The following is a 22,701-nucleotide window of genomic DNA, read 5'->3' as shown; positions in this document are numbered from 1 at the left end:
AGAAGTTTCAAGAGTTTAAACTCCAGTAGATTCAGTTACACTGGAAGCTGTTAAGGTAAAACATTTATAGTCAACTTGCCCAGCAGCATTGTGAGTCATGAAGGTCGCTGAGGACACAAGGGATTTGTCTGCCTTTCAGGACTTAAATCTATTTATTTTTCTAGTTCTATTTCTATTTCAGAATTAACTTGGATGAGAAGATTGTTACTGTTAATTAAGTACAGGAAATTGGTGGAGAAGACTTTGTGGAGCCGTGGACTGGTCCACCAACTTGGACTACGTGAAAAGAAGAGGCAGAGTAGGATGTACTCCCTATAAACGCTCAGTAAGGTTATCGACTAGCAAATGGTGGAACCAGAGTGGAATTGGGAAGTCTGTGTTTCTATCTATCGAAAATATTGACTCCAAAAGTTATTTTTGACTTTAAATCTGATTAAAACATGTGAGATGATGTCAAAAATACAACAAAACATCAATAAATGCCAACCCTCAAACCAGAGAAGGGTCTTTGCTTACCTTGCAGTTGCCCTAATAAGGAAACACGGGTACTATAAGAAACATGATCGTCCACCAAGTGACACACTATGTTGCCATAGAGATGAGTATTGCTGGCAGAACCTTGTCAATGTGGCAGAAAGCAGGAAGGAGCTGATACAAAGATGTGTGCTCAGCAAGTATTTCTTACTGTAAATTTTCTCGACTTCCAGCACATGGACAGGACTCCTCGTTCTCTACACCCTCATTTTCTGTATGTCTTGTTTACAGTGGTTGTATATTCAAAACAACTGTCATAGATTCATGTTGACATTCTCTGTTTGCAGAAAGCTACGCCAACACAAAATGCTTACAACTGTATTTGAGATGTAATAGAATTTTGTTTGCTTTTTTTAAAAATGTTTTTACTTAATATTGTACAGTGGTAATAGAAATTAAAATTAAAATAACCTAGCACTTGCTGAATATTTATTGATCTTACCCTCACAAGTAGTAAAACAGATTAAAAGGTGATTTATTTATAATAGAAGAATCTGTAATTATTATCTCTTTTGCACAGGAGAACCTTTTGTAGCTGATGTTTTAACACTTTAAATCCAACTTCCTCAGATAGCAGGTAAATATTTTTTATAACATTTTTGATTTTTTTAATACAAAATTTAGGGTCCTACAAGTAGAAGTGTTGAAGGCTGAAAGGTGAACTTATCAAGCCTCAATTTAAGCTTCTTCAAACATTTTATTTTGTAGTGTTTTATATCATATTTTAGTTTTTTTTATCAGGGGAGTCTGTTAAGGTTCTCTGTCATTAAGGTTATGGCAAGTTTTGAATAAAATCAACTAGACTTTTAGGAAAAGCTGAAAGATGTCAAAATAAAATACTTATAAAAGTAGTCGGTTAGGCCTTTGGATGGTGGTGGAGGTGATCACTCTGGTTTGGCTGGGATCACTTTAGCTGCTCTCGCTGTTCTTAACTTGTTTCAACTGCTTTGTGAGTTTGCACAAAAAACCCCCAACCAAACATGTCAATAACTTTTAAAAAGTCTAAGTGCTTTTCCAATCTTGGTGTACATCCAGGAGGAGAAAAAAAAGTGCCTTCAACCATGACACATGTTGTGTTTTGTGTAATATTCCGCCTGACAGATGTGTAAGACGGCAACATAAATGGTACTCAGCCCTCATCCAGAGTGAAAGTCATAAGCTTGCAAAGAAAATGTAAGGTTACTGGAGTCGTGACAGCCAACCATTGAAATCTAATGGATCTTTTTTTTTAATGAAATCAAATAACTTCTGCTCAGAGATACCCCACCACCACCACCACCCACATACCACTTTTCCCATCAAGATAAATTCGTTATTCCATCAGAGAAATGTCAAGAAACACCCAAAATTGCAATTTTAAAGAAAAAAAGAAGTCCTGGGGTCTATTCGCACCGAAAATCCACCCTCCTACCAGGTTTCACTGACAGGTATTCAGCGGGTTTTGTGTAAATCTGCCAACAATCCCCCCCCCCAAGTAACCATCCAACATAATCTGGTGAAACACTACCATGGATAATCCAGTTTGATGACCATCTTTATCTAGTTAATCTGTCATCTAACAAGTGTGCATGTGTGTGAATCAATCAATCTACAAATCAAAAGTAGGGGAAGATCTTTTTTTGCAGGGATCTTTAAGGTAGAAAAAAGGCTAGTTTGGTGGAGTTAATTGGTTAGGATGCTGCAATGAATAGGGGTTTGTTGTCACTAGTGAGTGGAATTGTGGGTGTGTTGCATGAGTGTGTTGCACCGTCACTCTTCGAAAAGAGGGATCCCTCAGACTGCAGCATGTCACAGTTGGCACAAAAAGGCCTGAGTCCAGCACATTTAATTAGGCAAGCTGTCTTTGAATTGGAAGGAGACACACACACACACACATACACACACACACGCACACACAATCACCATCACCACGGGCTGTGCTACTTGCTGCCATCCTGCTTATCTGAAAATAACAACGTGGGAAAGAGACACATGGGAATTTTTGTGGAAATTTGCACTTTTTATCGGAAACTTAACCGAGTGGTGGTGACTGACCTTTTCTTTTTTGGTATATCCTGTTAGATTTTAATCTATCAAACAGAAACAAAGGTATAACAATGATATAACATTATCCATACATATCCAAGAAATCAATATACCATATTGAAATAAAGAAAAATGACTGCTGCTTTGAGAAAAAAACACACACACACACACAAAAAAAAAACACAACAACGCAAAGTTGGGTGATACAGTTTGGAAGAAACCATTGTGACATCCCCTCTCTGTGGCTGTGTGCATGTGAGGAGCCCACCCCACCTCAGCTGTAGTGAGGAGAACCTAGTCCAGGCAGCCAGCAACCAGCCCGTCTCTGCCTACCAATAGGCATGCTCGGCTCAGGCTCTGTGCAGTGAAGCTGGGCGCATGGAAACTGCGACGGCCGCGCCAAGCATCTTTTCAGGTATGCGTCTGTTCCGCCGCTTACGCCCTTATTCGTTTTCTTGCTGAGTTATGACATCTAAGCGCATGTTATCCCCCCCCCCCCACACACACACACTGGCGATACTGGTTTATTTCTAGGGAGGGGTTGCTGTTTTTGTCTTTTCTTATTTCTTATTATTATTATTATTATTATTATTTGTGTGGGGGGCTTCCTCTGTCGCGCAGGGGTAGCGGCTCTTTGGTAAACACTCAGTCAGCTAACACGCATCTGCAAAAAAAACCTGCTCGTTAACGGCGCGTCAACTTGCGCACACACACACACACACACACACACACACACACACACACACACACACACACACACACACACACACACACACACACACACACACACACACACACACACACACACACACACACACACACACACCTCAAAATGTTCCACCGATCAACGCCGAGCCGCCTCTGCCGCTGCCGCGGCTGCTTGGCGGCGAGGCGGAGATGCGCTCCCGCTGCTGCGCTGCGTGCGTTTCTAAGGCAAAAAAAAAAATAAAAAAAAATTGCAGCGAGGTTTTATGATGTTGCCAAGCGGATTTGGACAAAAACATGACCGAACTTACAGTTCGTGCAGGTAGAGGTTGCTTTTTTTTTTTTTTTTTTTCTTCCCCCCTCCCCTGATAGGTGCTGGACTTGCGGCACTGGGCGAAGCAGATGTATGGAGAAGATTTAAAAAAAAACCCAAAACATTTCATAGCAGTCAAATTGATGTAGGCTGTGCCATATAACACTGCAGTAGGCTATAGCAAGGCTATAGTAGGTCATTCTGTGTCTATGCATAGGGTGCAATTCCCCTAACAATGATATATTATTGATAGATGTATGTTGTGATACAACGGATATATTTCAAATCATTATTCATTCATACAATGAGTTATCATCATCATCCATTGGAAATTTCTTCGTCAAGAGAATTGCGTGGACTGTTAAGACAAAGTGATCAGAATAATAAACGTGCTGAACTTGAGCTTTTAATGGAGTTTGCAAGAGGCAGTTTTTTTTGTGTGTGTGATTATCCTGATGTGTGGTGCTCTGTTTTCCCTGTCACTAGGTAGGATGTAGGTACACTCCCTCAGCAGTTAGGGTGGTGCTGCCTGCTATGCTACTGCTGCTGTGTTACAGTGGCCACTACCTGTGCATGCAGTCTGTCAGGCCTGGCTCTGACATTAGGGGCCTGCCTTCTTCAGTTTTGGGGCAGGTGATGGTTGCATAAAGTTAATTTCTAAAACTCTGAAGTATATTTAGACTCTAAGTTAGGGCTGAGTATCGAAGTCAGGGACTGCTCAAATAAAGTGTCTATTTCCAGCAGAACTCCTACTACCTGGAGTCACTGAATGACTCCAACAATAGATTTACCCAACCTGATTGCTAATTTCCCGCATGCATAACATTCTCATAGCTCTCGGCTTGACAGTAATGTGCATGTACAAATCTGTTGTTCAGTTGTGCTTTTGTTGATTGTATGTAAAACAAAGGTTTGTGTACCACAGCACGCACGACTGGCTTCTGTCCAAACTCCATTACCATTACCTGTAATTCAAGTCTGACACACAGAAAGCTTCCAATAACTTATCTGCTATCTTTTTTTTTTTTTTGGGATTAGTTTCAATTCTTGTGAAAAATGTCTACATCTCAATTCTTACTAGTTTTTATAAAAATAATTAAATTCTCACCAATCTCCATTGCCATTGCAAATACTTTATATGAGGGACATATCAGAAAACCAATTATGGACATAAGAAATTAATATTTTAAATCGGTCAGAATAAAATTTCAAACTGTGAAAATTAGTAAGTAGATATCTGTAATTGTTATTGTTACTAGTTATATTGAAATACAGGTATCTATACTCATTAGAGATGTCCGTATCTCTGGAGTTTACATATTCTGTCTGTTTGTGTTTCCAATCCTCCAGCTTCCTCCAAAAATATACAGTGAATTAATGATTTATTAGTTGCAATAAATGGTTGTGAATGTGAGTGACCTGGTGACCTGTCCTGGTGAACACTTTGGACAAAAGGATATGACATGTTTATGTGGCAGAACCGTTTTGCAGATATCATGAGTTAAATGAATTAGTGAGATCGTAACCTGCCTGTAAGACCACTGACGATAAAGGGGCTTGCCAAATACGCACCATATTCTCACTGCAATCATTTGAAGCTGTGACCTTGTCGAAAAGAGCCAGTGTATGGTTCTCTCTGACAAAATGCTGCATTCAAGCCAGCGTCTTTTCTGTGAGTTCATCTTCACTGGTCATAACTGTTCTTGGTTATGGGTTATTCAAGAAGCTCTTGACTTGATTTTGCTGCATTTACCAAACTACAGATTCGCTCCACTCGAAGATCCAGGAATAGTTGGAGGACTTACGGCGTACGTCAGAGACCTTGATTAAACGATCAAATTTTCAATGTTATACCTGCTCTGGCTCTTCTTTGTAGACAAGTTAGAATGATATTCAGAAATTGCTGAATCGATTTTAAGAAGTTCTGTCCTTCAATATATATTTGCAATCCATGATTTTGTCTGTTTGGAGGGACATTCTGCTCAATCTTTTACGTCTGCCTCGTGTTCATGATCTCTACATTGTGGGTCACGTATTATAATGGCTTATATTCAATGAAAGAAATATTATTCTAATATTCTATGAAATAAACTTCCAGGTCACGAACAACTTCTCACTGCAAAGTGGACAAAGTTATGGCATTAGAAATGTTAAGGTCACCTAAAGGTCAGCAGAGGAGGGAAGATCCCTCTCCCCCGATTACGTGACCGACTTTACTTTTATGCACGACATTTTGTGTGATTGATAAAAATTGAAGAAGAAAGTATTTTAATGACTGATTGAATTACTTGATTTAAATCAACATTTTTGCAGCTACAGCAATAGTCAGGGAATGATCAGCTATTATTTTTATGCAAAATAATCATTCAGGCTTATTTACAACCGCTCATATCTGAATATGATTTTTCTTGATAGAAGTGTTCAGAAGGTCTCACTTCTTTTACTCATTGAGAAAATCATTGTGAAAATATTCCAGCAAAAAACATGCCAGTAATTATGATTTCTTTATATCTAAATCTTAGGAAGCCATTATTATTTAAATCCGTTTGTATAATTTATTAATTAACTAGACAAGGCTGATAAAACAATCTTATGACAGTTTTAATTTGTTAATAGAATCACAGTTGTTGTTGGAGGTAAACTACAGACCTTATGAATGGGCGCTCTGCCCAGAGAAACCAAGTTTGTGTTCCCCCAGTGTTATATTGGTCTGTTCAGCATTAAGGTGTTTTCAAGTATAAGTTTATGCAATAAGTTTTTGATTCAACACTTTATTTGTCCTTAAAGGGCCACATTATGGAAAATGAAAGGTGAGATGTTATTCAAGTGCAAATGCAATTAGGCAAAATGGTGATTTGCACCAATATATGATATAGTTTTAGCTTGTTGAAACCCTGAAATTAATCAAAAGAGCACCAAAAATCTGTGTTTTTATAATAAAACACAGATTTTTTTACAAACGTGTGTTGTTCCATACACAAATTAAATAATAGTGATTGAAATCAGTTTTGCAACACATATTTTACTTTTACAATGCAGTATTGTTACCTAAATTTAATGTTTCTATATGTTTTGTGTAGAGTGAATAGAATTTCACAGATGGGTCAAACAATTGTTGTTTCACATATTTGAAAACAACCATGAAAACATAATGTTTTTATGATGTGACGTGATATGATGTTTTTATGCAGTGTAAATATAACTGTAAATTTTTGATAATATGATATATGTTAATATGTTTACAATATGTGAATATGTATATTTCATATGTTGCTGCCACGATCGCACAAATTTCCCCACTGTGGGACAATAAAGGATTATTATTATCTTGTCTTATCTTGTAATGTAAAGATATAACAGCATTTAGTTCAGACGTATTAAAACTAGATATACGTAAGGCTTGTGCTACAACACATGACATTAAATCTTGCTTCCTTTTACACTCAAATTTTTGCACTGTAAGTCAAAAAACTGTAATGAATTTTATGATGCTGCATAACTTAAAATGTCATGTGATAAATGTTGCGTCCATTTTCTTCATGTCATTACAGAGGAAGTACTGTCTGCTTGGGAATTTACACCATGCATGGTGAAACATACTAAATTCTATTGTCTTATATGAAATGGTTAAGGCTGAATTAAGTTATCGGAAAAGCAAATATATGACAAACATCATGTTTAAGATCACCTTAAGACTATCAGACGGTATTTAGTCCAATCTGCTGGGGACTATTTTTGAATTCATGTTACTCTTACGGCAACTGTCCGAGTGCCTATAGAGTGATAACAATGACTGCAGCGACTAATGTTCCACCTAGAACCTGATTGGGTTAAATCATTATTCCACTGAATTTATCTCACACAAAGAGCAGAGAAATCATTTTGTGGGCAGGGATTTAATGAAGGGAATAACTCTCAATTAGCAGTTCTTATGGACAATGGATTTAGACAGTTTGGAGAGACGAGAAAAAATGTCTTCAGCAAGAAAGAAGGGTGTGGCTGCATCACACATTTTCTGGCTTCTAAGCATAGGATGGAATTTCAAGAATGATCAGGATAATGAAATGGACTGCAGAATCATGTTACGTTATGTTTAGTACATCTAGTGTTAATATAGAACCGAGCTTTCACATAGCACATGCTAAAAATCTAAGCGGTTCACTCGTGGGAAGGTAATGCAATAGCTAGGTATGCTGTAAATGACACACCTTAATTTAGTCTCATGCAGAAATAATCTACTGACGTTATCTCGTCCTTCCCCCCTTCCTCCCCTCAGTGATGGCCTCTGCTGAGCAGCCGTGCTCCAGCTTCCAGCAGCAGCACCTCTGTGCATAAGGCAACATCACCTTTGCTCTCCTGCCAAGAAGTGAGCGACACCATCATGTACAGTGTGGAGGACCTCCTCATTTCGCACGGATATAAACTACCCAAGAGTGACCCTCCCTCTGCCACTCCCTTTGACAAGCGCCCTGCTGATTGCCAGCGTGAACTTGTAGACAACAGGGCCGGTCGGGGGGCTCTAAACGGGTACGAGGCCGACCGGGGGGCGTCGATCACAGGCATCTATGGCAGCAGGCCGACACTGGTGAAGGCCTACCCCATCACAGACAATGAAAGTGTGGAAAGAAACCTAAGGAGAAAAGATGTTGGTATCAGTATCCTAGGTGACGCTCAGCCCTTGGGTGATTCTCTCGCCACAGATAGCGGGTAAGTGTTTTTTTTTTCTCTTTCGCAATCTCTCACACCCTTTACCTTCCCCTTTTCATCTCCCAGTTATCACTGGGGCTCTTAAGTATTGCATGCAAAACTGAGTCTGCACTGCGCAGGTTTTTTCTGCTTCTTCCCATTCCCCTCTTTTCAGAGCTGCAGAATGTGGCTGCAGCAACACCCCTTTACCTTACCCTGGGATGTAAGGAATTATAGAAGGTGCCTTTGCGCTTGTTTGAGTAGTTGACGTTGCACACGTAGAAATGTGGCTCGTTTTCCTGTGAAACCAAAACCCCTTCTTGCACTGTTGTTGTCTCCACGGCTTCCGCCAGGCAGATGCAAACAGCAGCACAAGACAAACTGAGGAGGACTGAACATGCCTGAAGACAGGCGCGTAATCACTCCACTGTAAACACTGGCACACTGAATCACGCCCAGCACGTGCTCTGTGATGTAAGCATGTTGCTGGGCAAGTGTGCACAGTGCGGCTCCCCTCAGCCATACAGTAGCATATGCTGCTGAGAATGATCCATTGACTTTGCAGCTTAAATGAATGAGTAGAGTGACTAATACAGGGACTTAGTGCAGTATATATATAAGATGAAGCATTTAAAAAGTGTGGAATCCATTTACTTACAATACATTTTACAAAAATATTGTAAAAATGCCATAAATTTTATACTTCCTTTTGTATGGAACTGCAAATGCAAATCATGGTGTTATGTGACTGGATCACACACGTACGTATATCACAGGAGAAAATACAACTATTGATCTCTTTCCTCTGAAAGGTTTGATGGTTATGTATGAATTTCAGCAACATTTCAAGCCCACACTCCCTCATTCCATCATAACTGTCATTAAGGTAGCGTAAGCTAGAAAATGCTTGGATCTGACTAATAGCTTATGGAAATTCATGGATATTAGAGAGCTTCTTCTATTTTTTTTTTCAGCAGCAGCTTCCACCACACCAAGAGAATTAGTCTGACCACTTAAGAAAATCAGAAATGTAAAATTATAGTGTAATTTTGCATTATAACCCCCTACTCCATAAAGACGTGATGTTTGTCTCGAAGAATTAATCTGTGATGACGAAGTGTGTTTTGTCTAAGCTAATTGTTTCGACAGACCAATATGCATTATAGCTATACCCTATACCCTGACTAAAATAATCTGCAGATGGCATCCTTTATCATACTACAGTGGAGCCACCGGTATGCACTGGCCATATTAATGTGGAATTCTGCATTTTAAAGAAATTGTATAATTATCTAAATGTCTAGGCACACTAAAATTTCAGTTTCCTCAAAGGAGCTGGAAGCCACTGGCCTATTATTGACTTTATATTTCTCCATCATATGTGCCAGGTCTCATAAATTAAGTGATTAGTACAGACTTATTCTCTAACTAAGCCAAAAGATATGCTGGAGACACACATAGAAATGTCCCCTCTAAAATTCTCAAATCTCAAACAAATAAGATATGCTTACATTAACAAAACTATATTTGGTTTGGGGAAAATATCTGTTGATGGAGAATTTGATTTCAGTACAGGTTTATTTAAATCTTGCTTGATATTTATTATGTATTTACAAGTAAATTTAAAATATGGAATGCTTACAATCTGTCAAATGACAAATAGCACTAAAAGCAGTAAAAATCCAGCTGAATTAATTCTGTTTTAAAAAGAAATGATAAAATACCTTACTTTTATAGTCATCACTATTATCAATAATCACACATTCCAGGTTCCACCATTTGTTTATTTATATTTAGATATGAATAAATGTGTTCCTGCCTTCACATTCAAAATGGTTGTAAAATTAAAATTGGTCAAATTTGCACCTTGAACATGTGGGGCAAAATTCTGTTCACTCGGATTTAAATTTTTTTGTGGCTCTCCCCAAGGTGTCAGCTCTAAATGAGTTGCAAATTTATGACCGTACATGTTCTGAAGATATCTTCTTTATTTTCTTTGGCTTGACCAATGAATGAATAAAGAGTGGCCAGTTTCCTCCTAATACCCACCTTTCACAAATATAGGTTGATAAATGGTAGACAGATTTGTGCTTCTCTAGTTAATTACATCAACAGATTTTTAATCATTAAAGAAAAAAATAATTTTGCAGTCCCAGAGGTTGTTTTTTTTGCGCTGCACAAGTCTTTGAGTCCAATTCCTAGTAAATTGGATTTTTATTCTGAGGGGTATGACCTTTCCAAAATGATATTTTTTTAGACTTACATTTTTACAGTGCAACTATTTGGTTTATTGGGCTAATTTTCCTTTGGTAGCACTTAATTATATGATAGTTATTGGGCCATGTCTCATAGTTCAAACAGGCTCATGACAGTTTAATTTCTAACATGAAGAGATATAAAATGATGGTCACGTGTAAGATGTTACTCCTCTTGCAAACTCTGTGAGCACAACTACAGGAGTGGGAATCAAGGTCTGTCTCACTGTCATTTGACACTATCAATATATCTTACACTGAAATATCTGTCTTTTCAGGTTCTATGATGTCCCAAGTTTGACATATTCAGAACCTTTGAGCTATGATGAGAGGGATGTTTCCTACTGGCGGAGGCGAGGCCAGGACTTCAGCATCCTCCTAGACTATGCCGATGGAAGGGAGCTGAGGGCCTCTGCTGGTGCATGGAGGCCACAGGCCCTGATTACAGCAGAGGAACACAGAGCAGAAAGACAAGCGCAGCAGCTATGGGAGGACATTTCCTGGCTAAGAGACCTGGATGCAGCTCCAGGTCATCTAAGAGTAACCGAGGAAAGAAAGTGCCAGAGCCTCGGTACGGAGGAGTGGAGGCCTGCTGTTGGCCTGGGCAGGCAACTGTCAGATGGAGATGGAGAGCGATGGGCTCAGGACCAGTATCGGTTGAGGACTCCAGAGGGTTTTTTTCACCCACGAACTAAAACAAAATCTCAGTCGCTCCCCAGAGTTTTATCACCTGAATCAAGTGGTAGAGAGCTCATTCCATCCAGGCCAAGCCTACCTGACAGACAACAGAGGATAAATAGAACTGTTTTCTCTGGGCCATACAGTAGATATATCTATGGTGGTGCTGTAGTCAGGGATCGGTGGGGTAGAAATGCTGGGCCAAGTAGCCATGTTGCATTTTTACCAAAGCCCAGGTTTAGCAGGCCTTTAAAGCCTCCTTCATATGAGATTCACCAGCAGACTAGGGGTAGTGCAGAAATGCTTGCTATAGACCAGGGTGCCAAACAAAAAGAAAGGCCTAGCTATTTCCCAAGGGGAGGGGAGCTGAGACATGACTATTTCGCACAACACGCTACCATTTCGGGAATGGAGCCCCCTGGATACATCCCACCACCATCATATAAAAGAATCCCTCCCCCAAGAGCAATTTCAATCAGCCGCAATGAAATGGCAAGCCTAAGATGGAGGGCAGATTCACTGCAGATGCCCCACTCAGATCCTGGAAGGTGGCTATCCAGACCAACAGCTGGTTCATGGCTGGAATATTATGGCGATCGCGTTGCATCCTATCGAAAACAGGTACATTCTTTCCACGAAGAACAACCAGGTCACGCCCGTCAAATACCTATTGAAGACCCAAGAGCGAAACAAATCTCAGGAGGGCCTAGCGGAAGTTCTCTCACTGACTCAGACAAAATACGGAACATCAACAAAGAGACTCCAACCGCTAAGATTTTAGGACAATCTACACATGACAGTGCCTTTCCTTCTCAACAGGGATCAGCTCTCAATATTGACAACCGCAAAATAGCTCTCAATGATAATGACAGCAGTAATCGATGGTGCAACAGGGGAATTAACAAAAAAAGTGACAGTGTAGCTACCGAACAAAACCGTGCTCCGTTTTTTCCTTCATCTATTCTGGGTAAACCACCACCTCCCCCATGCAAGCCAGCTGACCAGGCTGTCTCAGAAACTGTGACAGAAGTTAAAAAGATGGAACCACCTGAGCTACCAGAAAAAGAAAAATCCAAGAATCTAAAGAAGAGACTAAGTGAAACAATTTTTTGTTTGGTGTCCGTCCCTGTTACTCCGCAGCTCACTGGGATAATTCGTGATCAGAATAACAACAATGAGAAATCACCAGACCCAGCGGACAGTCCAAGTGACAACAAAACTGGCCATTTAACAAACCAAAGTCTCCAAAGCACATCTTCAGCTGAAGCTGAGCTGCAAGCACTAACTGGTAGCATAGCAAGCAGCAAAACTAGCAGTAGAGCCAGCAGCAAAATGTTTAAAAAAGTATCCTGTAGACCCCCTAAAATAAACCATTACAAGGAGATGAAACTATCGGGATCCTGGCCTGCAAACCAGTATCGAGACCAGGAAACACAAACCAGCCCAGAAGCCCGAAAACCTGCCCCTGAAAACAAGGAAGCACAACAAGACCCTGTCCCTCCCAACACTGAAGTCCCTCCTGATAGCAGTGGTGCAGTTGGCAGTACCTTCACATTTCCTATAAAGGGAGTAAAGAGCCTGAAACTGTCAAGTAACAGCGCATTCTCCCTGACGTCGACCTTCTCCAACCAGCTGAACAAGAGCACAGCTCAGCAGCCAGCAGTACCACCCTCAGGAAATGCAGAGGAGACCAAACCAGCAACAGGCAGTGGACAGGAGCCATTGGAACAGCTCCTGCTGAAACCAACCAGCCAGCGACCATGGGATGCCGTCAAAGAATTGGAGACTATCAAAAAAGAGGTCCAGGATCAACAGCAGCAGAGCAGCAAACAGCCCAGTGTTGACAAGTGCATAGAGGATCTCAATGAGGCCTACAAAGACATCTTGGAGCTAGGTACTGCCAGCAATAATGCCCCAAATGGTTCTGTGCAAATACCTGAGAGCATCAAGATTCGTTTGACATCGCAACCTCTCAACAAGCCCAGCAGCTTGAGGCGCAGTGCCGTGAGCTGGTCTGTTGACCCAGATTACAGGGACATAAAGAGCGCCTTCTCAAGGCCTGCAACAAAATCTGTGACCTTCAGCAAGCAGCTTAGGGAAGAGCTCCCTGTTCCACCTCGGGAGACAGGCTTCAGAGAATACAGAGTTGTTTCGCATCTTTCGCGCAGACGGAGCAATGATGGTAGGACAGTGAAACTAGACTTGCCAGATGAGCCCATTGAAACACCACTTTGCGATTTTAGTCCAACAACACACACCACATCAGCTGAAGTGCCATGGGCAGATAGACAGCCCATGCAGGATGCCTCTACACTCACTAGTCCACCTGACTATGAGGACATATGCCAGACTTTGCGTCAGTCCAGAGACCCAGCAGATGTCAAAGTGTCCACAGGCAATTTTAAAAGTGGTGATACAGAGTTTCTTCAAGATCTAAATGTAGATTCAGAGGAGGATTGCCCTATTTGTAAAAGAGAGCTTGAGAATCAGATGAGGCAGGGCCCATTGCCTCCACTCCATGAGGAGAATAGCTCAGACAGCTCAACCAATCAAAATGGCAGTCCACCACAGTGTACTACCTTAGAAAGTCCAGCAGAAGATACAAAAACATTAGAGCCAAGTGACTCAAGTTTGAATCCGTCAGGGTTGGACCTTTGTGGTGAAGGGGAGAAACAGTTGTCGACATTGGAAAATGCTGGAGAAGACAAAATAGGCAATGCTGAAGGAGAAAAGTTGGACAATTCTGGCACGGTTGACCCTTCTGAGATCATACCAGCAGATGAAGCTACAGAGGAGAGTGCCTCCAAAATATTAGCAAATGACGTGCCTGCAGACCCCCAAGTCACAAATGAACAGGGTTGTGGTAACACAGTATCTAAGGAAGTAGAATCTGGACAGAAGGAAGCCAATCCAGGACAAAAATCTGAAGGCGGTGCAGAGAAACCGACCAGTGATGTGAAATGTGATAGTGAGGGGCAAGATATTTCAATGCCTGATGACAAGCAGGAGCAAGAAAAGAAGCCATTTGCTGTCTCGGAATTTCGACTTGGATTCTGGTCTCTGGGGCGAGACCACTCAATATTGCCAGAATTTCCCCCAGATAGACTGCCACTTTCAGTACCGCCAAACCTAGATCGAAGGCTTTCCCTTAGTTTAGAGGGAGAAAGGAGGAGTCGGGGCCCCTCCCATCGGATTGAAGCATTGCAGAACAAGCTTGCTATTTCTCCAGGTCGGGTGGCCGTTGAGCGCCTGGCCCGGATGAGGGATGTGGACATTATGTATCGCGTGAGACGCCTTAGCATCAGGAGTACTGACTCTGGGGAGGGAGAGACAGAGACAGAAGGGGAGGGCAAGGACAAACAGCTCGAGGAGTCTCATCCAGCTCTTCAGAAAGACAAGGATGATCAAGAGGTCACCCATTCACAGCAGGTCTCTGAGAAGACAGTGTTGCAAGATGAAGACATGTCAAGTCTCTCAGGTGAGCTCACAAAATAAATTAAATTAGCTGTTGAGGATCCTTTTGGAAAAAATATGTTAAATCTAGAAGATTGTCTGCACTGTCGGAAAGGATCAAGATTGACTTTAAAAGTAAAACATGTATTTCACATTTCACAAAATCAAACAATACCAACACATTTCAAAATTTAAGTCAATAAATTATAAAATGCATTATCCTAACCCCAACTCTATGCAGTTGTGCCTATTTACAAACTTATTATTGATTCTTCAGGATGATTGCAGACTGAACTATCAATGAATTGGATCGTTTGATTTCAATTCTGACCATGAGAGTATTTACAGTAATTTCTTGTAATAGATATGTGTATTATTTCACTTTCACTTTACATGCATGCCTTATTGCTGAGTAATTATTTTTGTCTATTGCATCCCAGAATCCCATGATCCCAGCCGAGTGAAAACAGTGTAGAAAGACTGCGTCCATCATCTCCATCTGAGGTTTTTAGCTCCAACACTGTGACCTGGCTGCCTACTAGAATGCCTTCATCTCATGACACTGAAATGGCCTTCTTGTCCGACAAGAGCATTGTGTACACCCTCACCCTCGGCGCTGCGTTGACTACTGAGAGTGCTGTTCCACTGCCAAAGGGAGGTGCCTCTTTAACTTGTGGGGCAACTTCTACCCTGAAACCCTCCCCGGCCTTCCTAAACTGACTTCTCACTACCCCGTTTCTCCTCCATCCCAAACCCATTCTCTTATAGGGTTCCTACTAATTAGTCTTCTTGTAGCGGCTTGTCCTTTCTATTCTATCCTCCCTATGCTTTTCTCATTGGCAGGCATTATGCAATTATGTCATGCATACTAGAATTTCAAAAATATCTTTAGTGAGTACAGGCAAGACATTTTGTTGCATACTGAACAAATCTGTTTGTTTACGGTCAAGCTTTTAAGGATATGAATGTAAGCATTTATGTTTAACCTAACGTAGATGTAGAAGGGTTATTATTACAAACCTTTTCTGTTGCATTTAAACTACACCAAAATAAACTGCATATCTGATTGTCTTGGTAAGGCGACAGCTGTTTTAGAACTGGACTTCACTGTCTGAGGCTCAAGAACTGTTTTGATTTTCAGATGAGATCAATCAGCCTTTCTTTTTTAGAATTTAATGACGTTGTTTGCTTGTCTCATTGCTTTTGTACACACTTGCAATCATAACCCATGGAGCTCTTCAATGAAGAGTGACTCTTCTCAGCATGACACGATAGCTCAGTGGCCTAAAAGGGTAATATATTGGTTTTATGCTGGAGAAGGAGAGTTGCCTTCTTCAACTAGATGTATTCCACAGATCAATCAGATGTATGGCTCCAATGTCCAGGTAATTTCAGGAAGCAATAAAGGCACGGATTGGGTTTATGTTGTGGTTGGCAATTGGATTAAAATTTAAGATGGATTTAGACACAGTATTAAAAAAAAGATATGTAGAGCAATATTATTACACAAACAACTCAGTGGTTTAGTGGAGCTACCTGTAGGAACTATTGGCTGGAGTGTTAATGTGAGCTTATCGTTCAAATTATATCACAGGGATATGGAATTGTGTCAGGGTATATGGGTGCTTAACAGGGGGCGGGTGCTTTAATTCATACGATATATCTATGTTCAAACATCTGTATGGCGAAGAGACATTTCATGGAATATTTATTTTTTTTATCATCAAAATGTTAATCAGTTTGAAAAATGTACAAAATAAAGTATATTTTAAATATTTTAAGAGATATTTTGTATTTAACCATGAAATTTTATTTCTCCATACTTCTATCAAGTATCATATGTCTGTACAGTATCATATTGAGAGTATACATAATTTTGTAGTGCTTTATGCTTTAAAATCTAAAAGAGTGATATAAGAAGGGATGACCCTGTGGTGTGCCTTGAACACACAATTCCGTATCAATGAGTGAGGGTTCATCAGTGCCAGTATTGATTTGATAGAATCTTTTTTGATCGTGCAATGATTTGATATTTGATAGCGCTTTTTCATACGCTGAATTCGGTGTTGGATGCTCGTTGTGATATTTGATGCATCAATCCATTCCAGCTGTATTTCCTTCATTGGTGGTCAGACATGGCTTGTCTTTTATTTTTCTGTGTACGTCTTCCAACTCGAATCATGTGTTGTTCTGTTGTCCTCAAAACATTCATTTCTTTTCTTCCACCCTGTCATTCCTTTTCTGCCATTGTTTCATTCGTTACCCAGTGTGTTCATTCATTCTGCTGTCCTTAGGTCCTTTTGCACTAAAGGAGACAATGCAGTGTGCTATTTTTGGCTAAAAACCATGTATGTGCAAAATGTATTTCTAAAAGTCTTTATTTAAATACAGCATTGATTTAAAAAAAATAATTAAATCCTTAATGTAAAATGCTAATAAAGATTTTCAAAAGTTAATGTGGATGAAAATTTGCAGTCACTTGGTTTTTCCACAACAGCAGCACTGCATTAATGCAACGTATTAACAGATTGGTAGGAAACCATTGCTGTTTATTCACCCATCACAAGTGTTATGTAGCATTTTACAGTTGTAGCATTTTATCAATTCAAACTTTGTCTTAGTACTCCAGACATTTTCTATAAATTTGGAAGAATCATGTCGCCTTATTATGTGTGCATTACATTATACTCCAGGCAATGCCAAATACTAATGTACTAAGCACTGTTTCATACCTTAGGTTTTTACAAACAACTTACCATTCTGCCGTGCCTCTGGCTGCAGGGGTACCGTAGCGTTGTGGATAGTTTCTGCTGAAGGAACACTGATTCAAACTGTGAACTTCAAATAATTCAAACGCATCATTTTAGAAAAGTACAGTACTGGATGAGATTCAGTGTTTCAAGACAACCCCATAGTCAGCATCACAGGGAGGACAAGCATAATTACTAACATCTGATTTTCAATTTATTTTGATTAGTCAAAGGTCTTGCCTCTGTCTTGCCTGTAAACTGCCCCTGACAACAGTTAAATAGCTATTTCAATACATATGCCCCCCTCCCCCCCAACCCCCTACCCCCTGAATAATTGGCATGTCAGGTACACTTGAACATAGTGTCATTTGACCCTTTTTTTACTGCAGGTTATGTGCAACATGAAGTAATTATGCACACTTGTTAATATTTTCTATTTTCATATGAGATTTAAGTGGTTTTTTGTACTCACAGACATCTTTTTTTTCTTCCTTGCATGAAATGCAAGAGAGAGGAGGAAAAAAAATGTTTTTCATAAAATGTTACATTTGGTACTCCAATAGTAAAACCGGTGGGCAAAACATGTTTCATAATTTAATTTAAAAAAAAAAAATTATGCCAAGTATTTAAAAGCTATTTTTAGAGAAAATCAAAAAAAGAACTCATTCATTTTTTTCTTCTTTTAAGACATGCTTTTATCTTTGTATCTATAAATATGAGCATAATCCATAGTCATATGATTGTGCTACTGTTGTATGATACTGCAGTCTTATTCATAAATAAACTCTTTGCATGAAAATAAAGTGTTTGTGATCTGTTGTTCAGGGTATTAATGCAGAATTGTTTGATATACTGTATAAAGTTTTTAAAAAAATCAATGCAGTGCTGTGGAAAATGATGTGTTTTTACTTTTTCATTGCAGAATGTTTCATTAACTGCGTCTTACTAAACAGTTGTTATTAATTGTTGTTATATCAAAATGATAATGGAAGTAACACAACAAGTTCAACATGAACGTCTCCAACGTTTTCAAAAATAGACTTTTGACAGAAGCTTCCATTAGAGTGGACTACTATAGAGAAAGAGCTCATGTGTACTCTTATGTGTGCGTTTTAATACATGTACACTTGTGTCCTAGCAATTTCAGCCCAATTACCCTGCCAGATTGTCACACTGAGCTCCACTTGCTCGATTAAAGTGTTGGCAGACACAATACTTGAGCTGAACCTGGTAAAATCTTCACAGCATGCTCTCTGAAGCTTGGATGTCACCCGTCCCTCGACACCAGAAAAAAATTCTCCGTGTGTCATCTTTTACTAAGAGAAGAATGGAAAGTTTGATTAGTACTTGATCCCTGTATAGGAACACTTTCTGTTCACTTTAAAGCATGAGGGCTACCATTAGGATACATTATATGAATGCATATATTATATGCATACATTATATATGCTCTCTTAGTGCTGTTTGTTACTTTGAGATTCGATCCATCATCCATCCATCCATCCATTCATCCATCCATCCTTGTAGATGAGGAGAACCTAAAAAAAAAAAAGCACGGAAAGGAATCAAACCCAGAACCTTGTTGCTGTGAGGCGGCAGTGATACCCACTTTACATATTTTGGAAAATGATTTCTAATTATGAAAATTTATGTATTTCACAAATAAACTGCCGAGTAACACAATAAGAATTAATTACTCATCAACAACTGACTGAATACTGAAATGTGTCTTTTCTGATTCATACGTTCACTCACCACCATCGGCTGTCCCTGTGTGGATGAATTACAGCGCTTCACAGGGTCAGTTCATGTACAAATAAAATAAAACAATGATTCAATGGCAATTTATAATACATACGCCAAATTTAGTTATTTGTGTTGCCTCATCTGTTTTACTATATGCATCATTTAATGACTCAGACAGAGTTTGCAGCTGAACACCTTTGTCATGATCACTGTGTCCAACCCAAACTGGGGGCTTCAGAATGTCTGCCCTTTTATCAGTGAATTATCATATCATGTCCTGGTTAGAGAACACACTGTCAGCTAAACCAGCTGATTTCTTTCCTTTTTGTCACTTGAGACAAGACTCCATCCATGTATTTCACCTTTCTGCAAACAATACCCCCCCCCCCGTTTGGGCTCGCTTAATAAAATTCACACAGTCCATTTTCTCATTTTCATTCCAGCAAGAGTAGCCTGCATATTGCATATCCACATTGAATTTCATCTTTGTCTGGGAAAAATCAAAATTAGATGTGAATTTGCTGACATTTTAACCTTCACCCATAAAAAAAGTTAGCGTATTACGATATCAAACAAGGGAACTTCAACATCTTAATAAGAGGAAGGTTTGGGAGGGTGGAATTTTGCCTGTGACTGAGCAGGTTTGTCTGACAGTACGCAGAGGATGGCTGGCATAGTTCAGAATAACCTGCATTTTGTCCAGCATCCTCCTTTCTGACACCAGAGTCCAGTTACCCAAAGAAAAACCAGCACGGGACCCAAACATGATGTTTCAGAGACAAAAGGGCCGGTAACAGCTTGTAATGGGAGGTTATTCCTCTGATTTTTCTGTCTTGGTAAAGATGCTTTTTTATATCCACAGATCTAAACATAACAAAACAGTGCATTTGTGTGTAATACAATTTTTTTTTTGTTAAATTGTGCATTATCCTTGTCTTGCATTCATTCATTCATTCATTGTCTATTGAGTTCATTATAATAATGAACGCTATCGCTATTACATTTAAGCCTTGCTATCGGTTTACAATGTATGATTTCCCCACTTAATCCAGCCACAAGGAGGATAAGAAACTTGTTTGTGCTTCACCTTTCTACCTTCTACACCCACAGAGAAGAAGCAGTTCTGCAGAAGCCTGGTTCCCTCCTCTAAGGAGTATATACGGTTTTATATGCATACAAATTATGTGGCAACTTAGCATGTATTTATTTCATTTGAATTCATTAAGAAATGCTTTCTTCATTCTTGTCTGAAACCCCTTAACCAAGGCCATGTTAATTAGCAGTGACAGCGTAATTGACTCAGTGCAGCTTATTAATGTTAAATGGTCTTGGCTGTTTAAGACGGAGAGCTGGAGTATTATTGTATTTGTACAGGTCTTTCAGGCAAACAGTATTGAATGCAAGTTGTCCTTTATTAAATCCTTCGCCTGCAAATGGAGTCAAGACAACTATATTCACAGTAAATGTTTCCTGCATCCTTTATGTTTCACAAGGTCTGTGTGACCACAGAGAAAGCATTTAAACATTTAAACAGTCAATTTGTTGATACTGGTAAGAAGCTTTTCAGGGCCGCAGTGCATACTGTGAAGATATGGAAATTTGTTTTCTGCAAATTTTCCGTTATCAAGGACACATAGTGTAGTAATCAACAATCCATGTACCTACAAGTATATCAAGTAATGATGCTGCAACATTCTGGTATAACTAGTTAGCCAAACATTCGAATTATTTTAGCTCCCAATCAACATGATGAAAAACCTCTACTGTATTCTCTACTGTTCTTCCTTTGGAAATTCAACATTTGATACACCCGTCATGTCTAGTAACTGTTGCTAAGGTAAGTGAAGTGACAATGGCTTATACAATGATTAATAATGGGTAAACTTTCACCATTCAATTAAATTATTATTATTATTATTAATTATTATTATCAATAAAATAATTTTACAGGTCTGTTTCGTTTGGGTTAAAAAAACAAATACAGTAGTGTCAATACTAAATTTTTCTCCTTGCATTCATACGCTGAGGCAAGTCCTGTTTCATTTTAATATAAATGTTTCAAGCAGAACAATCGTCTTCCCTCGTGAGAACACAGAAATCATTTTGTGAATTTGAATTCACCTCTTTTTGTTTTGTGAATATTTACCTTTGAATTTTTCTGTAGGAACTCATAGGATGACTACAGTATATCAACAGCCACTGTCCATTTATTGGCTTTAAACTCATGTAGTTGATAGAATGCTCTATGTTCTCACCTTGTCCACTAGATGGAGCCAAACTATTAGAATACCATTAAAACTGCCTCATCTTGCTTTATACCTGGCTTCAGTCGAGCCATTCAGATACACTCAATACGATGATGAAATGAATGCTCTAATTTAAGGTAATTAAAATAAATCACCTGTGGTATTTAATGCAATGACTTGGATTGTTGTTGAGATGGATTTAGTTGATATTTCAGTTTATTTTCTGTCATTTTTAATTGGGCATATTGAAAACAAGCATTGGGAACTTTTTTTTTTAGATGAACAACAGATGCATAACATTTAATAAATATTGCCACCATGTTGTGTTTGTGTGAAAAAAAAAATCTGTTAAATCAGGCCTGTTAATCAGACATTTAGATCTACTTCATTTATTGTGTTTCTTATACCGAATGAGCAGATAAACCATGACTTTATCACAAAACCAAATCAGATTCCGTGTATCTATGTGATTTAAGCACCTGATGCTGCAGCACACGGGCTCCTGCTGAGCTCGGATCACTCTGTGCTGCTGGATCGGACTTTAACAGCTGATTCAAGGCCCCTGTGCTGGCAGTCCAACGCTTCCTGGCTATTTATGGCAGATGCCCCTCAATCAGGGCTGCTCTCTTCAGCCCATACATGGTTTCTGTGGGATGAGGTTACCACGCCTGTTTTGGCCCGGCACTCCTGAGACCCTTTGGAAGCAGTGTTGTATTGCCTCTCATTGTCTGTATAATCAGAAGAGGTCCTAAACTTAGGCTTACAGAAATGAACACTTTTGGAAAAGACTCAGTTTCTGGAGGAGTACGAGTTCTTTAGTGCTCCTGGGGTGTATTTTTTCTCCTTTTTTGCACTCCCTCTTCCTCACCCCCTCTCCTGCATACACCGCTCCATCGTATTCTCTCCCTCTCCCCTCTTCGCTTTCTTCTTTGCTTAGCTGTTCCTGGACTGATTTATTTGGCCCGATGCAGCAGAGCTAGTGGGAAAGCACCAGCCTGTATTAGCTGATGAGGCTGGACGGACGTCCTCGCGTTGGATGACTTTGAATCCTCTTTCTGGGTTTACCTGCCTCCTTTTCATCATCTGCTTCTTTTGTGCTGCCTGAGGAACTAGTGAAACAGTTCATTTGTTTGTGCTAGTTTCATTTCCCTAAAATTATAAAATCAGGATGGATGGACTTCAACTCTGAAACATTTCTCCCCTTTCACTATTATTGGAGCAAAGTGATGTAAGTATGGTTCTCTCTTTTCTTGTGCTTGTAGTGTCATATGTGAGGACATATGTGTGTATACTGGTAGTTTATTTGACAG

General features: G+C 39.6%; 2 protein-coding genes across 2 annotated transcripts in view; both read left to right on the top strand.

Moving 5' to 3' along the window:
- The first annotated feature begins 7,958 nt into the window (after positions 1-7,958).
- LOC137611738 (junctional cadherin 5-associated protein) lies at positions 7,959-15,124 on the top strand. Its single transcript, XM_068339799.1, has 3 exons — positions 7,959-8,284; positions 10,797-14,674; positions 15,090-15,124. The coding sequence occupies exons 1-3, from the start codon at positions 7,959-7,961 to the stop codon at positions 15,122-15,124; spliced, it is 4,239 nt and encodes a 1,412-aa protein (XP_068195900.1).
- A 7,110-nt stretch (positions 15,125-22,234) lies between these two features.
- Positions 22,235-22,701, top strand: part of svilb (supervillin b) — a 38,518-nt gene continuing 38,051 nt past the window's right edge. Inside the window, exon 1 of the mRNA XM_068339901.1 lies at positions 22,235-22,619. The gene's annotated coding sequence lies outside the window, so the exon portion shown is untranslated. The remainder of the gene's footprint in view (positions 22,620-22,701) is intronic.

Source organism: Antennarius striatus, chromosome 18 (genome assembly GCF_040054535.1).
Source record: "Antennarius striatus isolate MH-2024 chromosome 18, ASM4005453v1, whole genome shotgun sequence".
Taxonomy (NCBI): Eukaryota; Metazoa; Chordata; class Actinopteri; order Lophiiformes; family Antennariidae; genus Antennarius; species Antennarius striatus.
Note: the sequence above shows the minus strand (reverse complement) of the source record. Positions and strands in the feature narration are given on the sequence as shown.

Coding starts and splice junctions, on each gene's coding strand:
- LOC137611738 (XM_068339799.1), top strand. CDS start 7,959: ATGTACAGTGTGGAGGACCTCCTCATTTCGCACGGATATAAACTACCC. Junction 8,285..10,796: donor TCTCTCGCCACAGATAGCGG/GTAAGTGTTTTT, acceptor CTGTCTTTTCAG/GTTCTATGATGTCCCAAGTT. Junction 14,675..15,089: donor AGACATGTCAAGTCTCTCAG/GTGAGCTCACAA, acceptor ATTGCATCCCAG/AATCCCATGATCCCAGCCGA.